The 21829-nt window shown below is 36.6% G+C and overlaps 1 protein-coding gene across 3 annotated transcripts in view; it reads left to right on the forward strand.

Annotated features, from left to right (window-relative positions):
- The window catches only part of LOC141442835 (serine protease 27-like), an 87212-nt gene that overhangs the window by 1248 nt on the left and 64135 nt on the right, over positions 1–21829 (forward strand). The window contains exons 1-3 of one of the 3 annotated variants that reach the window (XM_074107965.1): positions 1240–1421; positions 1869–2159; positions 2391–2424. The exons of 1 other annotated variant lie outside the window; for it this stretch is intronic. In XM_074107965.1, coding sequence (XP_073964066.1) covers positions 2135–2159; positions 2391–2424 — 59 coding nt within the window. In that variant the 5' untranslated portion in view covers positions 1240–1421; positions 1869–2134. Of the gene's footprint in view, positions 1–1239; positions 1422–1868; positions 2160–2390; positions 2425–21829 lie in introns of those variants that run through there. One more of the 3 variants, XM_074107964.1, reaches the window with a different exon arrangement.

Raw genomic sequence — 21829 nt, forward strand, 5'->3', positions numbered from 1 at the left:
TACCTAAAATATGAAAATCGTTTTTAGCTCTCTGTGAAAAATTCCCTCAGTCTGAAATTCTTTCTGCATAATACCTATGTACTACTTAGAATATGTATGTAAAAGAATCCAATTGTTTTCGACTTCAGATATACCGCAAATTTTAACTTTTAACATTTTGCACTATAAACTTCTACTGAAAAATTGCTCTGCTGATTTTTATTTTTTAATATGCTTTTTATGTTCAAATACATAGCTTTACAACAATAATCCAACAACTTTTCTTACGAGAAGTTATGTATTTTTACCTAAATATGAAAATCGTTTATAGCTCTCTGTGAAAAATTCCTCAGTCTTGAAATTCTTTCTGTATACGTACCCATGTACCACTTAGAATATGTATGTAAAAGAATCCAATTGTTTTTCGACTTTAGAGATACCGCAAATTTAACTTTTAACATTTTGCACTATAACTTCTACTGAAAAATTGCTCTGCTGATTTTTATTTGTTAATATGCTTTTATATTTTCAAATACATAGCTTATCTCAGTTATCCAAAAGTTTTTCATTTTAAAACAGGTTTTTTTTGCTTAATTACGTAATTTCTTGTATATGTATTGGTCATTTGATTATATATTAAAACAGATTTATCAATTATCCAACAAATTTTCAAACATTCATTATACTTTTAAGGATATACTATACGCAGACGAGATGTAGTTCCCGGGCTAAACTCAGCGATACGTTCTTATTAACACTCACGTAAGGTTGGATATTTTGACAAAAGGAAGTCGCCTGTCAGTAGCGAGTTTTTCATTACCCTATGGAGCAAGAAAGTAGGTAGGTATATTTCGAAATAAAACGTCCATATTAGTTTCTGAAATAACCATTTTGCCAGTACAACAAATCTTCTCGTTGACTAGAGTAATAGGTTTGATTTTGGTCACAATGTCGTGATGAAATTTCAAAACGTGAACTGAACGTGAATTGACAAAAAAAACAAAGTGAATTTTCAGGAATTTACTACACCCCTTTACAATGAAAGCAGGAGTTTTATCAGGCCCCACCGCACTTTTAGATTTCAACTGCTTGATGGCTACCTCAATCTCCCTTACAGTCACTTCCCCAATATGTATGGAATTCGGAGAAATTTCCGTCCACCTCTTTCTAGTTCACTTAAGTTAAGGCGAGGGGCCTTGGGGGGAATGATACGAGTACGAGTAGGTAAGGTACCTATCGCATATGTCAGGCGTTAAAAATACTGACTCAGATTATCTCCAGTAATCGCAAACTACGTAGTTACCCAATGTTCTGAATTCGTGACGTATGGTCAAATGACAAAAAAAGTACATCGCTTTTGTACATCGTCTTTTTAACCACTTAAATATTTTTTATATTTTCAATCAGATCATTGGCCTGGATGTTGTCAGTGCACGTCAAGGGTAAGTGCATTTAAGACATTAAATTAAAATATTTATTTTTCGTTGTCCACGCAGATACCTACTTAATCAATTGAGATTAACTGCATCTAAGTGGAAATTTCTTTCACATGGGTCCCCGTACGTAACCAGCAATGGTTACGGGCCAAATTATTTCCTAACTTATATTATATAGGTCATGGCACTTCGTGGTCTGTTGCCGCTCGCACGTTGTAGTCGCAATTTACCTACCTGACACTCATCTTCACTTCGCTCGTACTCATATCTTATTTTTCTGGAAAACCTAAATTGTCAGTAAAGTGACCAATCACATATTACCAAAATTGACCCAAAGTAGCCAAATATTTCCTACTTTGCCGCCCCTTCCAGTGCTGGTTATGTAAGACGGTTACGTACGAACATGATAACAGCCAGAATTTACCTACTAACACCCATTAAATCTGTTCACAGATTTTAATAAAAATACGCACTACGTGCCACGAACATAAATACTCGTCCTATCCTGTTGTTTTCGCCGTCAGGCCAGTTGACACGAGGCGCTGCGTGCTGCCGGCGTATCCGCCGCACGGCAACGTACTTCGTCAACACCGCGGCGGCCAGCTGCGCCGGGGCAGACCTACGACTCGGCGTCGTCCTGACGGTCACCTGCGACCTGGGTTCGAAGTAGTTGGGAATAACATCACATACGCTTCGGAGGAAATAATTGGCAGCAACCTATGCCACAGTGCGTCCATAAGGAAGGTTAGAAGAACCATTTTACTAAAATCTGCAATATTTTCGCTACAAAAGCGAATGCTTGTTTTTTGATGAGACTTTTGATGACAGTTGGTCACGTAACGACGATCATAGCATAGATAATCCGACAGTTAAGTCAAGGCTTCTCCTAATTGTTTACCCGGTAATCTAAAAGGTGTGCCGAATTTTGCGATATTTTTCTTTCTCTCTTTCTTTATATATTTTTTTCTTTTTCAGTGTACGAGTTGCCTGCAAGCGCTGGTCAAAGCGGGTAAATGAACTAAAATAATTTCCTTGCTCACCGCACTTACTCTGAAGATGAGCTCTGTTTGAGTTCGAAACGCGTCAGTGTAGTGTGGTGGTGGTGTAGATGGGTTTTGTGTGATTTGTGTGTTGTTCTTACATTGTGGAGGTGGAGGAACTGCATGAACACGCATATTTGCATAAAGCTTAGCTATCGTAAGGTCGCGGGTGAGCAAGGAAATTATTTTAGTTCAAATGGACCTCCGCAAAGTAACGCCCAAATAATTATAAATCGGCATGCGTAGCCGTGCAGGCACGTTTATATCTTAAATTAACTAAGCAACATCGTCTAGCTGTTCAAAATATTTGGTTTTAATCAACAATGTAAACGTTTGAATGTTGTACCTAATTATATTCAATTCCGTTGTTATAATACCAGTATAGCTGCAAAAATTGCAAAAGAGAGAGCTAAGAAAATTTGGTTAAATGAAGAGTCGCGTAGTTGGTTTCGTGTTAGAGATAATTTAAAGTTACATCTTAAAATTTTTGCAGTCTGAGCTTACTTATAAATTACATAAAATTGAGTTCGATTGTTTGGATGAAAAAGCCCGATATATTGCTTCAGTGGACGCTCATAAAAAGTATTTAACTCAATGTAAAAAGTTGCGTTGGCTTTACGGGACGTAGATCACATTCTTTTTATTCTTTCAACAATAATAACCGGGAATCTAATAACGGTCATACTTTCTACCCTCGTGTTAAAAATCTTACTAATGTAGAATTTTCGGACGGCGAAAATAAATTATTGGAAAAAGGTTTGAAGTATAATCTACCCTCTAAATTAAATCAGAAAATAGTTGAAGGTTTGGCGGTAGATTCAGAGGTTGCAATTGTGAGTAACAGCGGTGATTTAGAGACGAAGGTTTTGGTGGCGAATACACTTAAAAATACAAATATTACAGAGTGTGTTGCCAATGTAACGGAATTACATTCTTTGCGATCCGTTCAACGTAAAGTGCATGACAATGATTTGGTTGTTTCCAAGGCTGATAAGGGTAATTGTATTGTTTTTTTGGAAAGAAGCCAATATAATCAAAAAGTTTTAGATGTAATTCAGGGAGATGGTTTCACAGTTTTACAAAAGGACCCTACAATAACGTTTCATAATGAATTAAAGAAGCTTGTTAAAAAATCTCAATTTACCTTTAAACCGAACAACAAAAGAGTTTTGTTATACCTATGAATCCGCAGGCACCAATTCTGTATGGATTGCCTAAAATTCATAAGGATAATGTGCCAGTACGTCCAGTTGTCTCATATGTGAGTGCTCCAGCATATAAATTGGCAAGGAAATTAAATAGTGTTATTCGTGTAAAATCATCTTTTAACCCATCATACAGTTTAAAGAATAGTTCGGATTTAGTTAGCAAAATTAAAGATTTACAGCATTCCGCCTAACGCAACATTGCTTTCTTAGATGTGATAGATTTATTTACTAATGTCCTATAGTGAGACAATAGTTATTCTTAAAACCATTTGGAAAGGAAGCGTTTACATCCTGGGGAGATTTGTGAATTAATTGATTTGGTAACTTTATGCATGAAGCAAAATTATTTCCGGTTTAATGGACAGTATTATTTACAGAGTGATGGTTTAGCATGGGATCACCTCTGAGTCCATTAATGGCAGATATTTTTATGGATTACTTTGAAAATAGGTACATAGTGGTATAATAATATTGTGTATTATTATTATAGGTACGTTGATGATTTAATTCTGTGCTGAGGGGAAGTATGAGACAGCTCGACTTGTTTGTGAATGGTTTAAATAACAACATGGTAAAATAAAATTTAAAAAAGAATTAGAAGAATTTTTCGTTAAACTTTTTGGATTTGACAATTATAGATTTAATAATAAACACCAGTTCAAAATTTACCGAAAGCCCACGTACACAGATGCCGTGATACCAGCATCGTCTATCACCCGTGGCAGCATAAATTAGGCTTTTTATTGTTATGTACATAGATTGTTAACTGTCCTCTTTCTAGGGAAGATTTTGATTTAGAGTTAAATACTATTTATCAGATAGCGTTGTCGAATGGTTATACTAAATCAATGGTCAATAGTTTGGTTCAGAAGAAGCAGGCACGGATAGTGAATAGCATGCTTTACGCCGTGTTACCATCGCAGTCTTTCTAACAAATATAGGTGTAGCATTTCATACGTTGGTCGTTTGTCTGATAGAATTTATAGTATTTAAAATCAAAACAATGTTAAGGTAGCCTTTAAGACTAACAACTCTTTGTACTCTACTTTGTAACCACAAAGAGAAGGTAGATAAAGGAACTAGATCGGGTGTATACAAGCTCACTTGTAATGACTGCAGTAAAGTATATGTCGGTCAGACAGGACGCGGTTTTAATGCTAGATTTAAAGAGCATGTTTCGGCATACAGGAATGAGCATCCTGATAAGTCGAATTTTGCCAAACATTTGTTGGAACTAAATCATTCTTTATCGGACTCAGATTCGTATGAAGTGTTACATTATTGTGGCAAGGGTTTCGTCTCGATGTTTTAGATGCATGGAGATAATTAATACACAGTATGGGGTCTATATTAATGAGCAGGTAAATTAGTTTCATTCCCTTGCTACGGCTTGGATCTAATTTCAGCAATGGTAGTTAATAAAACATGCCTGACAGTAAATAAATAAAAAATCAAGGTAGTTTTGAAGGACGGTTTAAAAAATTTATTAATAATTTGTGGTAGTTTTTGTTTGTTTCATAAAACGTATGTGGGTACTTGGGGAGTTACAGTGACAAGTTAAAACGGTGGTTTGGTTCGTTAGTCTAACAACTGGTAGCATGGTGTACGGTTGTGTCACTCTGAAGATGAGCTCTGTTTGAGTCGAAACGCGTCAGTGTAGTGTGGTGGTGGTGATAGATGGGTTTGTGTGATTTGTGTGTGTTCTTACAGTGTGGAGGTGGAGGAACTGCATGAACACGCATATTTTGCATAAGCTTAGCTCGTAAGGTCGCGGGTGAGCAAGGAATTATTTTAGTTCATTGATATGGACCTCCGCAAAGTAACGCCTGATTCAATAAATTATTTAAAAGCGGGTAAATGCCAATTACAATGGACTTTACAAGAACGTAATTTAACTCAATGAGTTCATAACGTTCGTGATTTTTTCCACGTCTCCAAAAATATCAGCTTGAAGAAACACTTGACACTAAACTAGGAAAAATGTGAACACCAAAATTATTATTTTACTAAATGAATATCTGAAGGATATTTTTGCAGGTGGTAGGACCTTACAAGCAAGATCCGCCCGAATTGCTACCACCATCTTGCTCGCTAATTCTGCCGTGAAGCAGCTTGCATTGTTGTGTTTCGGCGTGGAGAGTAAGACAGCCGGTGAAATTACTGGCACTTGAGGTATTCAATCTTAGGCCTCTAGATTGGCAACGCATCTGCAATACCCCTGGTGTTGCAGATGTTTATGGGCGGTGGTGATCTGTTACGTCAGGAGACCCACTTGCTTGTTTGCCATACAGTCAAATAAAAAAAAGGAAGGTGAAGCTACAACTGGTACCTACTGGCATGCACACAAAATAAAAATATTCGTTCGTTATTACATGCCATGCAGGCCTTTAGAGCCCGTTCACACGGCGCCAAGTTTTGTCGGATTTACTAACTATCGGATTCTGCAAAACCGGATAGTATGTTCACATAGCAGTCCAGTTTTATAAGATCCTCCGGTCCTATAAAATCGGACTCCGTGTGGACATACTTACTATCCGGTTGACGCCACCCCTCCCGTCTCCGCCCCCTCCGACTCGCTGGATCTGGTTTTGTAGGATTCTTAATCCGAGCTTGTGTGAATGCAAGTATTTAAAATTGAAATACTGTAGCCACTAAATCGAATCCGTCATTTTAACAAACGACTGGACCGATTTGTAGTAGCAAAATCGGATGACTCATTTTGCTGAATCCGTTTTAATGCCGGATTCTGCAACCATACGCTTGTGAGAACGCGTGCATTGAAATTTAAATACTGTTGCCATTAAATCGGATCCTACAATAAACAGTTCCTGCAAAGAATCGGATGTCATCGTGTAAAAGAGGAGTTACCTGTTAACTTGTAACGTTAGATGAGTCAGTACCTACCTGTTTTCGCAAATTCATTCACTATTTTATTAATTATCTAATCAAATCAGTTTAGCAACATTGGATGTACGTGAGAGATTTCAAGCTGTATTTGTCAGGACTTAAATAAGAAAGTCACACTAATCTTGAATTCTGTTTATTGAAGAAAGCAATCACTTTACATTTACAAGATGCGCCACCATTGCAGTATCTTTTTAGAGGAAGCACACTGTCAAAGACAATCTAGAATCTAGCTATAACTAACCATAGATTATTGCCAGTACAATATGCTATTGCCCTCTAACAGTATTATCTGTAAAATCTTCAATTCATTCAATCACACCAAAATCACACATTCACACTCGCTCTTCAATCAAAACTGCGATTCATGGCGGACGCATATCCATCAATATATTAAGAATATTAGGCAATTCGCAGTGAGTGCAAGTGTCAGTGCGTTAATTCGAAACGGGACATTTCATCAGTTTCATCGCGGCAAGAGATCGCCATTTTCCAACTTTTTAAGTAACCTACCAACGGAGCATCAAAGCGCGCAAAGGCGCCATCTTGCGGTACGCCAGTGCGGCGCGGCATTAATTTAAGTCAAACTGGGATAACCCAATTTTTGACAACATATAATAATCGAAAACATTCGGAGAAATAGGCTTTGTGAAGCGTTTTTAGAAATCAGATTCCAAAAATGTGATAAACTAAATTAAATATTAGTTATTTATGATACAAGTGCGGAAAGTAGGCAATTCCCAACGAGAGGCGGAGACTTGAAACACGAACGAAGCGAGTGTTTTGAGCCGGCACGAGTTGGGAATTTCCTACTTTCGACACGTATATCATACAACGTTTTAGAAAAGCATTAAGCGAGGAAAAAATCGAGGCAATGACTACATCATTTATTTGCCATACTCCTTTTATTACAGTAGCAGGCAGTATATAAACATACCGACATGCACGCCAAACCAAATTCGTTAACGTTTATACACTTTATTAAACCAACTTTCATAACAATCATTGACTCAGAAGATTAGAACAGCTACAGCTACTAATGATAGGTAAAGGAGACTTTGTTTTAGTATCGTGATTTTTTATGATTAAGTAATTATTAGCCCTTGTTGCTTGACATTTTCCACACTTATATTGGCTAGTCCTTATCTCCTGCACGCTCCTATAATGCTAAATATCAGTGCAACCCGTGAATAAATCCGTGTAATAGTTAATTATCATCAAGTATATTTTATATTATCTATCTAATCTACCTTCACAAAAAGTTTACCGTAAATCTGAGATTGTTTAGCTTTGGAACTGTAAAATAACTCAAAATTGGTTCACTAATTCTAATAGATAAAAGCAATAAATAAGAATAAGACGTACCGGTAGATGTTATAATATCCATAAGTGTAGAAGTAGATTATTCTATCAATTTACGATGTTTATTAACTTAGGTATGTATATTATAGTTCACGTATTTCAGCATTGAGTTTGTCACTGGCAATATGTGCTTCGTGAAGGACGTAGGGCGGCCGTAAAGTCAGATATAAATTCATCATTTGAACTTTTCATTTTAATTTACTTATCAATTATCAAAAATTAATTCACCGACTGAACTCATGAACATTACTTTGGCGGGTTTCATGACAGCAAATCTACTACGAAACTCAATACTCGAAGTTCGTATCGTACCGTTTCTCTCGCTCTCATATTAAATAGTATAAGTGTGGGACCACACGACACGAACTTCGAGTTTCGAGTTCGTAGTAGCCCTGCAGGCGCGAACGGGTAACCATGATTGGTTCGTGCTTACGTCGTGCGCGCGCACTGGAAGCTCATTGGTTAACTTTCGAGTGCGCGCGCTTGACGTTGCACGGTCCGAATTGGACTCAGTTGGTTGCCATCAAACGTTTTCTTATTTGTTCAAAGCCTAACTATAACGACTCTTTAGACTTATTTTTTTAACAAAAGTTTGGACATAATTTGGCAATTTAAAAGTTACTTTACCGAACAAGTGCGGAAAGTAAAATCCATATAACTTTCTGCACACTTGTGGATGCGTGCAGGAATCACTAATTTTCTATGGATATGTTGACCTACGTCAAGAGGCACTTTCCGAGCACGTGTATTGTAAAATGTTTTTCCATCGTATTTTGTCGGCAAAGTTCGTACCTATTTATCTTGCTTTCTCAACTATCTTATTGAAATTCACTGCAGCTCATTGAGACAGCAGATCAGACAAATACGATGGAAAAATTTGATTGACTAGATCTGTACCTACATCGTTATCGCAAGAGCAAAAACAAAAATTAGTTAAAAAAACAGATATAGGTAACAGAATGTCTATTTAGTTGAAGACGGATACAAATTCTGCCTACAATTTTTAAGCATCTAAGAAGTTGAAATTGCGAGTGCAAATGTCGTTTTGCAGAAGATTTTGTTTGACGGAAACTAACGTTGCAAGCAATATACCTAATTTTGTATCGCGAGCCTGTAATTCGGTAATCCTTTATCCACAATTTCACAAATTCATCGCACGTTTTTTTCCTTCGCGGCATTTTAAAAGCACTTGGTAATATGTTGTGAACACAGTTATAATTACGAATATTTAATAAATATATATTAATTTTAATAGGAAAAAGTGACTGAACAGTTTGCGTTGCGATTGCGTAGTTATCTTTTTAATATGCATTAGTAAATCAAGTCGAGTATGGAGTATGGAGTATGGAGGTTTAATATTAGAAATTAAAAGTTGATAAATTTTGAACTCGTAGGTATAAAATGTTGTTCGATATAAGTGTCACTTCTGTTATTGCTTATTGTTATTTGTCAAATTGTTTTTTCTCTCCGTTCTCCCGCGATAACGATGTATGTCTCATGATTATATATTTGATTATATTTATCTCGTTCGGTTTATTGTTAAGAGCGTTTATACCCGCTGAGCTGGCAACATTGCATTTTTGTTAGTTTTCTCGATTATTCCAGCTATCGTAAGGTCGCGGGTGAGCAAAGTAATTATTTTTATTTCATTGATAATGAACCTCCGCAAAGTAATGCCTGATTTAGTAATAGTTTTTGTGTCACAAGGGAGCAAAATGGTGTATTTACGGCGAGGGCGTACATTGAATCCAGAATGTAGTGAAGGATTCTAAAGTGAAATCCTGAGCGTAATGAGGGATTCAAGTGTTAACGCCCAAGATGAAAATAATTTTGCTCCTAAATGGCTCATACAACTTCACATCGAGCATGAAGAAACTTGAAAAATATATAAATTCAAAATATAATTAAAAAAGCTGCTAAGTGCGAGTCGGACTCGCCCATGAAGGGTTCCGTAGCAGCAAGTAACATAATATATAAGTTTCCTTTACTTTAAGACTTATGACGTATTAAAAAAACTACTAACTAGATCTCGTTCAACCAATTTTCGGTGGAATTTTGCATGGTAACTGTACATCATATATTTTTTTTATTTTTATCATTCTCTTTTTTATAAGTCACAGGGGGGGACACACATATTTTACCACTTTCTCTCACGCAAAGTATTCAGTTTAGAAAAAATGATATTAGAAACCTCAATATCATTTTTGAAGACCTATCCACGTACGGGAACACGTATGGGCTTAAGGGATAAAAAATTGAGTTTCAGTTCTAAGTAAATCTTAATGCAACCGCAACACAACATACAACTACTTACCAAGTTTCAACAGTACCTACAGTTCTTATAGTTTTCGAAAAAGTGGCTGTGACATACGGACTGACAGACAGACATGAAGAATCCATAAGAGTTTCGTTTTTTGCCATTTGGCTACGGAACTCTAAAAAACAACCAGCATAGAAAATGGTGTGGCTTTACAATTATAAACTTCAAAAAATGGCATTTGCAATAAAACACTTAGAAAAGCCTTGAACAGAGAAGTTGCACTTTGCTCCCTCTCGTCAGGGAGGAAAAGTTACTTTTCTGAAGGAGAGGTGTGAAAATTATATATCAGGCGTTGGTGGCTACAAAGCTACATTCGCATCTACCAACTTAAATGCCATTCAGTTATTGTTGGCGATACAAATCTAGTTATTTCTGTCATCAGTGAACATGGCTGCGTGCTGCCCGCGTATCCGCCGCATGGCACCTACACCGTCGACGGCAGGCCAGAAGCCGTGCCGGGGCAAACCTACGACTTCGTCAGTTTGACAGTGACCTGCGACCCCGGGTATGGAGTGGTTGGCAGCAACGCCACGTACTGCTACTCCAGAAATGTTTGGCAACCTATGCCACAGTGCATCCGTAAGTTAATAAGTTATTCTTGAGGGTTCTCTAATTTTTCGACGAAATACAATACAATACAAAGATCTTTATTGTACACCAGACATAGTAAGCGATACAGAAAACAAATTATAAAAAAAATTATAGAAAGTATGTTTTCAAAATGATTAATTTCCCAACAGTTTAATATGGACGAACGATTTTTTTTAAACTTGTAGGTACATAGGTAGATAAGCCTCAGTCTGTAGTTTCAGGATTATTATAACAAACCTAACCTAACCTCTAGGGTTCTACAGAAAAGTGCTGAAGTATATCCAGAATAGTTTACAGTTTCAGAAAAAAAATCGTTTGTCCATTTATGAAAGAATTGGGAATTCATTTTAAAAAGACTGATTGTCGTCTCCAGGAACACTGCCAACGACTAGACTGGACAATACTTCGACAACTCTAAGCGGTTGTATATTGATTGGGTCAGACAGTTGAAATTTTTACATTACAAATCTTTATTGTTGTGTTTAGCTAAATAAAGAATTATTATCATATTACATCTGTGTTTCCGCTCGAAGTAGATCTTTCTATTAAATCTTCTTTTTAGGTTTTTGCAGACTTACACCGCACCCAAGCGTCAAATACTATTGCAAAATAACCGGAGATGGCTTAGTAAGCGGCATCCGGGAATGCCGGGAGCTAGAGCCCCACGGTACGGTCGTCGTGCCGGAGTGCAACCGCCCCGTCTACTACTTCAGCAGCGACCTTCCTAACATGCACTGCGTCGAAGGCACCTGGGACTACATCGCAGTCTGTCAGACAGGTATTTAATCGTAAATCATCATCATCAATCAGCAATTTTAATAGGTTGTACTTAACAGCTTTTAAATTAAAATTAGTTACATTATAGGCAATAGGTACTCGTGTACTAAAAAAATAAAAACCATAATTATTAATGTTAATCAGAACTTAATAGCACATATTTTTCGTACGACTCGCACTTGACTGCAAGTTTAGTACAGGTGTACTAGTCAGAAAAACTCGCGTGCCTAAACGTACGAACACTTCAGTCGACTCATAGAGTGGTGTACTGCCTTTTCGGCGAAATATGTTTCGGCAAATTTCACTTAGCAACCAACCTTTCGCCGAAGTTTCATTTGGCATAACTTTGCTTCGCATTTTTCTTATTTCGCAACATTTTTATATTGCAAAATTTTACTTCATCACACTTTTATGTTTTTTACTTTTATGAGGGCTATCGCGTATGAATTCGCCACTAGAGGCGCTAGTGTAGCGTGAGGTCTCCGAAATGTCAAATTTCATAGTTTTTGGTTGAGCTACGCGGGTTTATTCATAATTAAAATAATTTTGTGAATATTTTGCAATATCTGAAATTAATTATGGCAAATATGCGTTCCGGGGCAATGAATGTCTGTATTTTGAGACAGTTTTGTATTTCGGAAACCTTTGTCCTCCCTTTTTTGCGATAGGGACTATGCAACATGTAAGCATGCTCGATATTTTTATGGTACGGTTTTAAGGTGTATTAAATATGTACTTTGTCTTCACGCCCGTAATAACAGACTTTGAAAGCCATGCTTAAAAACCTCACACATCTAGTGAGACAAAAAACGATAGCCCCTCATTATGTATGCAAATGATTGGCTAAGGCAACATAAGCAAATAGTCAAATAACATTTAGCTAATTTTTATACGTAAAAGGCAATCAGTCATGATATATAATAAAATGAATACTTAAATTAGCAAGTTAGTGGGCTGGTGAGCGAAGCGAGCGACAACCGAGAGTTAGAGTCTCGGCAAACGTAGTGTAAGCGTTCAGAAGGTAAGGCGAGCGAAGCGTAGTAGTAGCTTCCGCCTTAGCCTTCGATGTAGGTTTTTTTTTTATAACAGAACAGAAAAATCATTGGCTTGCTTGCTAAATTAAGGAATCCAAATCAACGCATTTACGAAAAACAAAATCGTCATCATTAATCATCAGTTAATCATTGTATCAAATCATTAGTTGGGAAATGATATCAGTGCGAAATGTTGAGTTGGGAATGAAATTTCGCCTAAAAAAAATATGGGATAAATTGTTTGGGAGTTAATACTTTGCTAAATATTTTTTGCCCAAACATTAGTAAACCTCATAGAGTACATTGTATTTATAGAAATTGAGAGTTGTCAGTCAAGGAAACCGATAACGCGGCATCAAGCGGGTATATCTAACTATTTATTTCGAGGCCTACCTAGAATAAATGTATAGCGCACTCACAGCGGAAATACAGATAACATATTTTTGCCGGTGTTTTCGCTTTCATTACACTTGTCTTGCTTAAAATGAAACCAGACAAGTGACTGACTGACGAAACATCTAGTATCCATCCATCCATACTAATATTATAAATGCGAAAGTGTGATTTGTTTGTGTGTATGTTTGTCCGTCTTTCACGTTGAAACGAAGCGACGGATCGCCATGATTTTTCATTTTTGCCAGAAGTGACAGGCATTTTTTAAACCGGAAAAATGCACAATTCCCGAGGGAACAGAGCGCGAATTACCGAATTCCACGCGGACGAAGCCGCGGGAAAAAGCTCGTTATCTATAAAGAGGATCTAAGAGGATGATTGATGGATATATGGATGGATGGATGGACGAGTGGAAAATATAAATTAATTCACACTTTTTACAAATTCCAAAATACAACTATAGTTATTTGTGCAACAAGAGAGCAAAGTTGTTTTATGATGCGAGTGTTGAATTTGAATCCCGAGCGTTAGCGAGTGATTCTAGGTTATAATCCTGAGATCAGCAAGGGATTCAAAAAACGAGATGCAAAAAAACTTTGGCCTCGTGCGACACATACAATTTTTCACCTCAGCAGCGAGAACATAATTTAAAATGTAACATAAGAATAAAACTACATGTACCTACCTGTTTACAAAACAACCACATTTTTTTAAATATAATCCGAGTATTAAAAACAAATATAATAATCACATTTAAAACCCTTACTCAAAAATGATACGTACAGTGCGATTACATCTTTAAAAAGTCACCAGGAAGTTAAGAACAATACAAATCTCATAGGTAGGTACTCATAACATGCATTGTAATTTGAACCTAGAACTTGTAAAATATGTCATACTTATTTTTTAATAGCGCAAAAAGCCTCATTTTTGAGTCATTAAAAAGGTTGAACAATAAACGTATAATTTATTACAAATGTTATTAAACCTTTAAATATGATTTTATTAAGATTTAGATTTCTATTGCATAAACATAATTAGATTTTTTACAAATTTATTCAATTTGACAAATATTTATTCCAACTGTAGAGGCAGTATACGGAATTATTTTATAAAAAAAAACAAGAGAAGCGGCTTTCGTGCAACGAGGTTGCATATTTTATTAAAAGATCGGAAAAAAAATATTGAAATATTTCGTTGTCATGTAATTTTTTATATACTTAGTTATCGATATATTTTTAATACCATACATTTAATTTAAGATTGTAATCAACACATTTGATTGATCCTATCTCTCGCTTCTTTCGTGTTGAAGTGAAAGTGACAGATCAAAGTGAAGTTCAAATATTTGGAATTCAGTGAGTAGACCCAATCCTGAACTCAGCATTTAAAAAAAAAAAAGGTACTTTGTCTCACGGAGTGAGCAAAATACGATTTTGCTCACTGATTTCTCATAGCAAAACCTGCCTGTTTAAGGTGCTGAAGTGAAAAACACTATTTCACGACACTGCTCGAAAATGTGGCCATAGATAACCTAAATCCAGTACCCAAAACTGCCCACATATTATGTACATTTAATAGCTGACTCATTTATGGCTCGTAAAATACGACAGCAATGTAACAAATAACCACTGATAAATAACGAAAATAGGTCATATCAATATATTAATTTCATAATACGATGCGACTTTTTAGAATATAATATCTTAATTTCATTCCCGGCGTGCTGAAACGACAATCAAAAGTAGGTAATCGTCTGCTGCATGTAACAGGAAACTAAGAACATATGTTGTATTTTTAAAGTATTAACCTTAGCGGTTCCCCGACACCGACGACGCTTAGATAAATACTACTACTACTACACTACCTACTAGGTACCTACTTATACTAAATTAACTTAGGCTAATTTTGCGAGAAATCAGCAGTCTCCGCGGGATAGGGATAAACAAATTCTTCGCAGATGAAGTCGCGGGCAACAGCTAGCTGTGTAGTGCATATATTTTTTTATACTTTTAAGTTCTTTTTTGGCGGCGTTTTTTCGGGGTTTTTTATATATTTTTGCTGGTGTTTTTTATGTCGGGGTTTTTAAATTATTAATTTAGGTTTTTTATTCATGTCAAGGAGTCAAACACGACATATCTGCTATTATTTTTTCAAGAGTATACTGGTATGCTGGGTTTCCTTGCTGCAGCATCAGCTCGTCCTGTTGCCAGCAATGCATTGTATGTAGAATCAAATACTGATCGAAACGAATCCAAACACGATATATCTGCTATGGTTTTATCAAGAGTTTAACTACTGGTGTTCTGGATATCCTGGCTGCAGCATCAGGCCGAGAATTCCATAATCTCGCATAGTTATATAGCGTATATGGGTGTTTCAAATTTTAGACCCCAAATATGTTTGAAAGTAAAGTAAATACCCGTTATGCGTCTAAGATTCCTACTGCAGCGAACAAGAGCTGATGATCTTGACACGGCTGAACCTACTTCGATAAAACATGTCTAAGAACCATCGCTAGAAAACCAGGTTTCAAATAAAAAAAACCGCATTCAAATCGGTCCACCCGTTTAAGAGCTACGGTGCCACAAACAGACAGACACACATAGCGTCAAACTTATAACACCCACTTTTTGCTTCGGGGGTTAAAAAAAGTCAACTATACTGCAAAATAGTCATCCGATTTCAAGGTTGTAAGGTTGCCTGGAAGGGTTCTGTATCGTTTGCCCGAATTTCATATGCCCGAATGTATCGTTTTTTAGATTTTTCATTTGCCATAAAGTAATTTATTTCTGAAATAGTAATTTCTTCAGAGTTGATATTAAACTAACCTAACCTAACCTACTGCATTGTATATGATGACATATAAAAAATCCTGAAAACAGCACGGTTTTATATATTTTATGGCAAACGTTGGTATAGCAAGTGAAATTCGGGCAAATGAAATTCGTGCAAGTAAAGGTAACCGGCCTGCAAGAGATCGCTCTTAAGCGATAAGGCTGCCTATTGCTTACCTTGTAATTTTTTCTCTGTGTATCTGTTTTCTGTATCGCTTACTATGTCTGGTGTACAATAAAGAGTCTTTGTATTGTATTGTATTGTTGTACGTTTTTAGGTCAAACGTCAAACGTCAGTTTTTGTATGTATGCTAATAGTGATGTACGTTTCACTGTCAGTCACGCTTACTTTGTCGATTAATTTATCCACGAACTCAATTATCGTTTGAGCAGATCCAGACAAACAGTAAAAAATGCGGGAAACATTTTCAACGCACGATCACAATACACACAACTAAGCAGTAATTCGACTTCATACTAGCGCCCGAATCGCCGCACACACACAGCCAAGCGTCATTTACACGGCGCTAAGTAAACTTCGAGAAGCAAAACCACGCAGTGCCACTCCGCACGCCGCGCAGTCCGGCATAGATGAGAGTGTGTATACTGGTAATAGATAGCTAACTTCACGTATATTTGTGGTCTCGACTAAAGCGCCACCAAGCGGTTGAGTCCGTGACTAAATGTCTTCTATATAGATGTATAGCTACGAAAGCTGTCTATTACGTATATATATTGATAGGTATAGGTAGGTGTGTAGTGTTAGTTAAAGGTAGGTATGTATAACACGACCAAGCTAAGTTTGCACCTCGCACTTAACAAAAACAGTAAAAAAAAACAACAAATAGGAGACGAAAATTCGTAAGATGCGTATCGGCGACAAAGAATGAAAGCTGTTAATGCTAAAATTTTCGTCTCCTATTTGTTGAATTATACATTTTTGCACTGTTCTTGTTAAGCGCGAGGTGCAAACATAGGTAGGTAATGTTACGAGCAAAAGGCGGCAGTCTTTTACGCCGATTTCAAGTACATAATTTCAAATAAAAATTTACTTGGATATGATTAGCAAAGAAAACTGTGAACGTTCAAATCAAAGACAGCCGTTTAATGTTGCCAGCACTAACATTTAAATTCCAGCTATTTCGATTTCCGATTTAAAATTTGTTTAATAGAATAAAACATAAGTAGTTTTACTTTTAGGCGTATAAAATAAAAAAAATAACAATTTAGAATAATAATAATATATGTTATGGATTTTTACTTCTACGTTTTTTTTTTACCAATGGTAACAATGTGTAACATTAAGCTTATCAGCGCCACCTAGGCGATCTTTAGAGAGATCGAGCGCGTGAGTATTATCTTATGAAACTCATCCAATAGATGGCGTTTTTACCAGTGCTCTATACTTTGTTCTAAGATAACAAAGCATGCAGTCCGGTCCGGAGTATGCTTTGTTGCGCCGCCGCTCTATTCGCCGCCGTTTCGATTACGTAACGTGGCTAGCGTTCGGTACTAATTAGGTACTATAATATTTATTTTAATAATGGCGGCGTCACGACAACGTACATACTACAGTGTTTACGGGTGCCTAAATTCAACACTGATAAAACCAACACTGTAATTTTTTCAACTTCTTGCTGATGCTGAAAGGTTAAATTAATACCTATTAGGTACCTACTAGTCTATTCCTACTCTGTTTACATCAAACACCGTTGCTATGCCAATCCGTTTAATACTCAACCAAATACATTTCTTATACATTATGTAACAGAAAACGTTAGCTAGTTTCTATCACGGTGTAGCGACATCTATGGGTCGATAAAATAACTAAAATCGGTTAAAACATTCTCCCGTCTAAAATGACAGTTGACAGTCATTTCTTAAAAAAATAACAATAAAAAACAATGACACTGCACCAATTAGAACTCAATTCACACTTTCACTGATCACTAAAAGCACATTTTTTTCTCTAGTTTACTGTATTTTGTTTATCTCACTCAATAAAGGGCACAATTTTGTAATTGCTCGTCGTAAAATTCCTGAAATTGTACGTATAACATAAGTTCGAGTTACATTATCATGTCCAGGATATTTCTTCACAATGCGGCCCATCAACCAGTGTCCCGGAGGATACCTCTGGTCCTTTATTATTACTAAGTCACCAACTATAAATTCTTTCATAGATTGTCTCCATTTACTTCTTTCTTGCATTCGACTCAGATACTCTGATTGCCATCTTTTCCAGAAGTCTTGAACTATTCGGGCAGTTAATTGCCATCGATCTAATGTATTGATTTTTAAATCTTTTAAATCAGGTGATGGTAGCACTACTAATGGTTCTCCAATTAACAGATGACCAGGAGTCAAAGGTTCTAGATCTTCTTTGTGGTCACTAATTGGGGACAGGGGGCGAGAATTAAGACAGGCCTCAATCTGAATGAGAACTGTACTCAGCTCTTCAAAGGTTAATGTTGACTCTCCAACTATACGTTTTAGGTGATACTTTGTCGATTTAACGCCTGCTTCCTACAATCTCCAAAGTTAGGTGCTCCTGGTGGTATAAACTCCACTTAGTTCCTTCTTTATCTAGCATGGATGAGAACTCATCTGGAATATTTGCTATTCCTTGTTTCCACATATTTAATAACTCCTTTTCTGCACTCACAAATGTAGTTCCATGATCGCTCCACATTTCTGCAACATGACCCGTCTCGACACAAATCTTCTAAATGCTGCCAAAATGTTTGTGTTGTCATATCACTGACTAACTCAATGTGTAATGCTTTCGGGCACATGCATATGAACAAACATATGTATGCTTTGTTCGACTTTGCCCCTCTTCCTTTACTCATTTTCACATTTATTGGTCCAGCAAAATCCACGCCACTTATCAGAAATGGTCTGGATGGTTTGACTCGAATTGCAGGTAAATCTCCCATCTTCTGCTCTCTGTTCTTTTCATTTTGTTTCAAACAAACTACACAAGTTCTCACAAAGCGTTTAACGCTATTCCCTGCATTTATTAACCAATATTTGCTTCGCAAATATGTTATCATCATCTGTGGTGGGCCATGCAAGGTCTTGGCATGAGCTTCTCGTAACAACAGCGGTAATAACACATTGTCTTTCGAAATAATGATTGGGTGTTTACGTATGAACTCTATGTCGGCATGTTTTAAACGACCCCTACTCTCAACACCCGATCTTCATCAAGAAAGGCGGATAAAGATAATAGTCTGCTCTTAGCTTTTTATTGTCTATCATTTTGTAAATCTTCAATTTCTTCAGAGAACTCTATTCTTGTGACATTCGTATACATGTGATGAGTGCGGTGTTTCTCTCTTCGTGCGTCAAGTAACTGCGTAAGTACCTTCTTTTTTTTCATTCATAATATTCAACCACCTTTTGCAATATGCTACTACAGCGTACAAGTTTGTCCAGGGAAGAATATCTTTGAAGTAAGGTAAGCTTTTTTTCATTCTCATGTTTGTCAGCTACTAACATTGTTACAATATTTTTTCGTTTTTCTAGTGCTGTGTCCATTGGTTTTCCTTTTCCAATTAACATGTCTTTCTTTCAAATTATCTGGTCCATTCCACCAAATATCCAGTGATTTTAGTTTTTCAGGCATCACTCCTCTGGAAGCTGCATCCGCTGGGTTATGTTTGGTGTTTATGTAAAACCAATGACTAGCGTCAAACTCTCGATTATTTCCAAGACTCTATTTTTCACGAATGGAGTCCATTTCATTGGATCACCATGTATCCACGCTAATGCTACTTGACTATCTGTCCATGCATATACACTTTGAATGTCTATCTCTAATATGTTTGCAATTTGTTTTAGATGTTTACTCAGTAAAGTAGCAGCGCATAATTCTAGACGAGGTAGTGATATAGTTTTGATCGGGGCTACTTTCGTCTTTGCCGATAGTAAAGATACCTTTATCTCGCCATTTTCCTTAACTACCCTGGCATATATCACCGCCGCATATGCTGATGCCGATGCATCTGCAAAGCCATGAAGTTCGATTGTATTGTGTGGATTTATTATGACTGGTATGGATCCAACGATTTAGAGTTGTCTCTTAACGCCGGTAGTTCTCTTTTATATTGCAGCCATTCTTTTTGTAGTTCGTCAGGCACATGTTCGTCCACGATATCCCACTTTTCCTTAATTTTTGCAGGAATATTTGCAAGGACAATACTCGGTGCGATCCATCCCATGGGGTCAAACAATGACGCTATATCAGATAATATACTTCTTTTCGTCATTATTACATCCTCTTCCACTCTTATTTTATTCGGTATTGACAGTGTGTCACTCTTGACAGACCAAGTAACTCCCAAAGTCTTCACATTCTCTTTCTTTTGTATTTCATCTATCTTTTGATTTTCAGGTAGTTGCCTCATGAATAGTTCGCTATTATAACACCACTTTTGCAATTTAAACCCTCCCGAATTCAGATTTTTTGTTATTTATATTTGCATTGTAATTGCTTCATCTCAGTATCTCTTCCTGTAAGTAGATCATCCATATAAAAATCGCTCAGTATCGCTTCTTTTGCTTCTGGATATTCAAATCCCTCATCAATAGCTGTTTGTCTCAATGTCCTTATTGCAAGATATGGTGCACAGGATGTTCCAAATGTAACAGTAAGCAGCCTGTATTCTTCAATTGGTCCTTCAATTTAAGATTGGTTTTTTGGAATCTTTTTGTATTTTTTTATTTCAATTCAAATTTTAACTTTTAACGGTCAGCCCGTAAAACCTTCAATATTAGCTCTCCATAATATTCTTTGGTAATCTGTATGGTCTTTTTTTTTTTTATTTGCCGTACATTTCTCAACGTCCGCAACAAAAGCTATTCTGTGTTTTCTCCTCCATCTCAAAATTACTGTTCGTAGTTCTTCTAGTACTGGAGGTCTATCATCAGTTCATCGATTTAATGACACTCCATTACTTCCTTTACACGATGCATCAAATACAACTCTCTTTTCGAGGTCTCTCTTTCCTCTTTTATAACTGCATCATGTGAAGACACACATTGTTCAAATTGTCTTTCTCCTCTTTGGTTTCAATCTTTCCATATGGTTTAATGTTAAATATTCTTCTAAAACTGTTGTATTCCATTAATTTTGGTTATTTTTTCAGTCTTTTTCAGTAGTTTTCCAGCGATTCAATGCAATTTCTTTGCTGTTTGCCGGTAGTACTACAGGTGGATCATTTCTGAATGTTAAGTTTATATAGTACGTCTGTCGCTTTCCGTTATCTTCATCTGCGCTGCGTGATGTTCGTTATAATTATCTTCTTTTCAATCTTCTTCTACTGCTGTCTTTTTGCTCTTCTGACTTTAGATGTCACTTTCATTTCTTCCTTCTATTGTCTCTGTTCCCAGAACTTTTGCAGCATTTTGTTTAATTCTACATTCAGATGCATGCTGATAAAAGGTTAGTTTTGTTAACGTCTTCTCCGACTGTTATTTTCCCTGATAAAATCCATCCTAGTATGTTTGTAAAGCTGTAGGAGATCCTGGGATTCCCTTGATAAGGCTGGTTGTATAATTCATTATACACTTCTACTCCCAAAAGAATATCGATGGGCCAGGTTGATAGTAGGTTGGATTAGCCAGTTGTAAGTCTTTCAAATGTTCCAGTTATCTATTGTAAGTTTTTCAGATGGCATGATGCTGGTTACTCTTTTAACAATGTATGTTGTTATTTTCATTTTCTTGGAGTTATATCGTGACGAAATCTCAATATCTGCCGCAAAGTTTATGGGTGTTCTCATCTGACTCAGGCCAGATACGTGACCATTCACGTGAATTCTCTAAGGCCCATATTTTGAGCTGCAGACTCTGTGATGAATGACTCCTGTGAGCACGGATCTAATAATACTCGCAACACAAATTGTCTTCCTTGCTCGTTAGTAACTTTAATTTGTGCTGTT

Source organism: Choristoneura fumiferana, chromosome 26 (genome assembly GCF_025370935.1).
Source record: "Choristoneura fumiferana chromosome 26, NRCan_CFum_1, whole genome shotgun sequence".
NCBI classification, from domain to species: Eukaryota; Metazoa; Arthropoda; class Insecta; order Lepidoptera; family Tortricidae; genus Choristoneura; species Choristoneura fumiferana.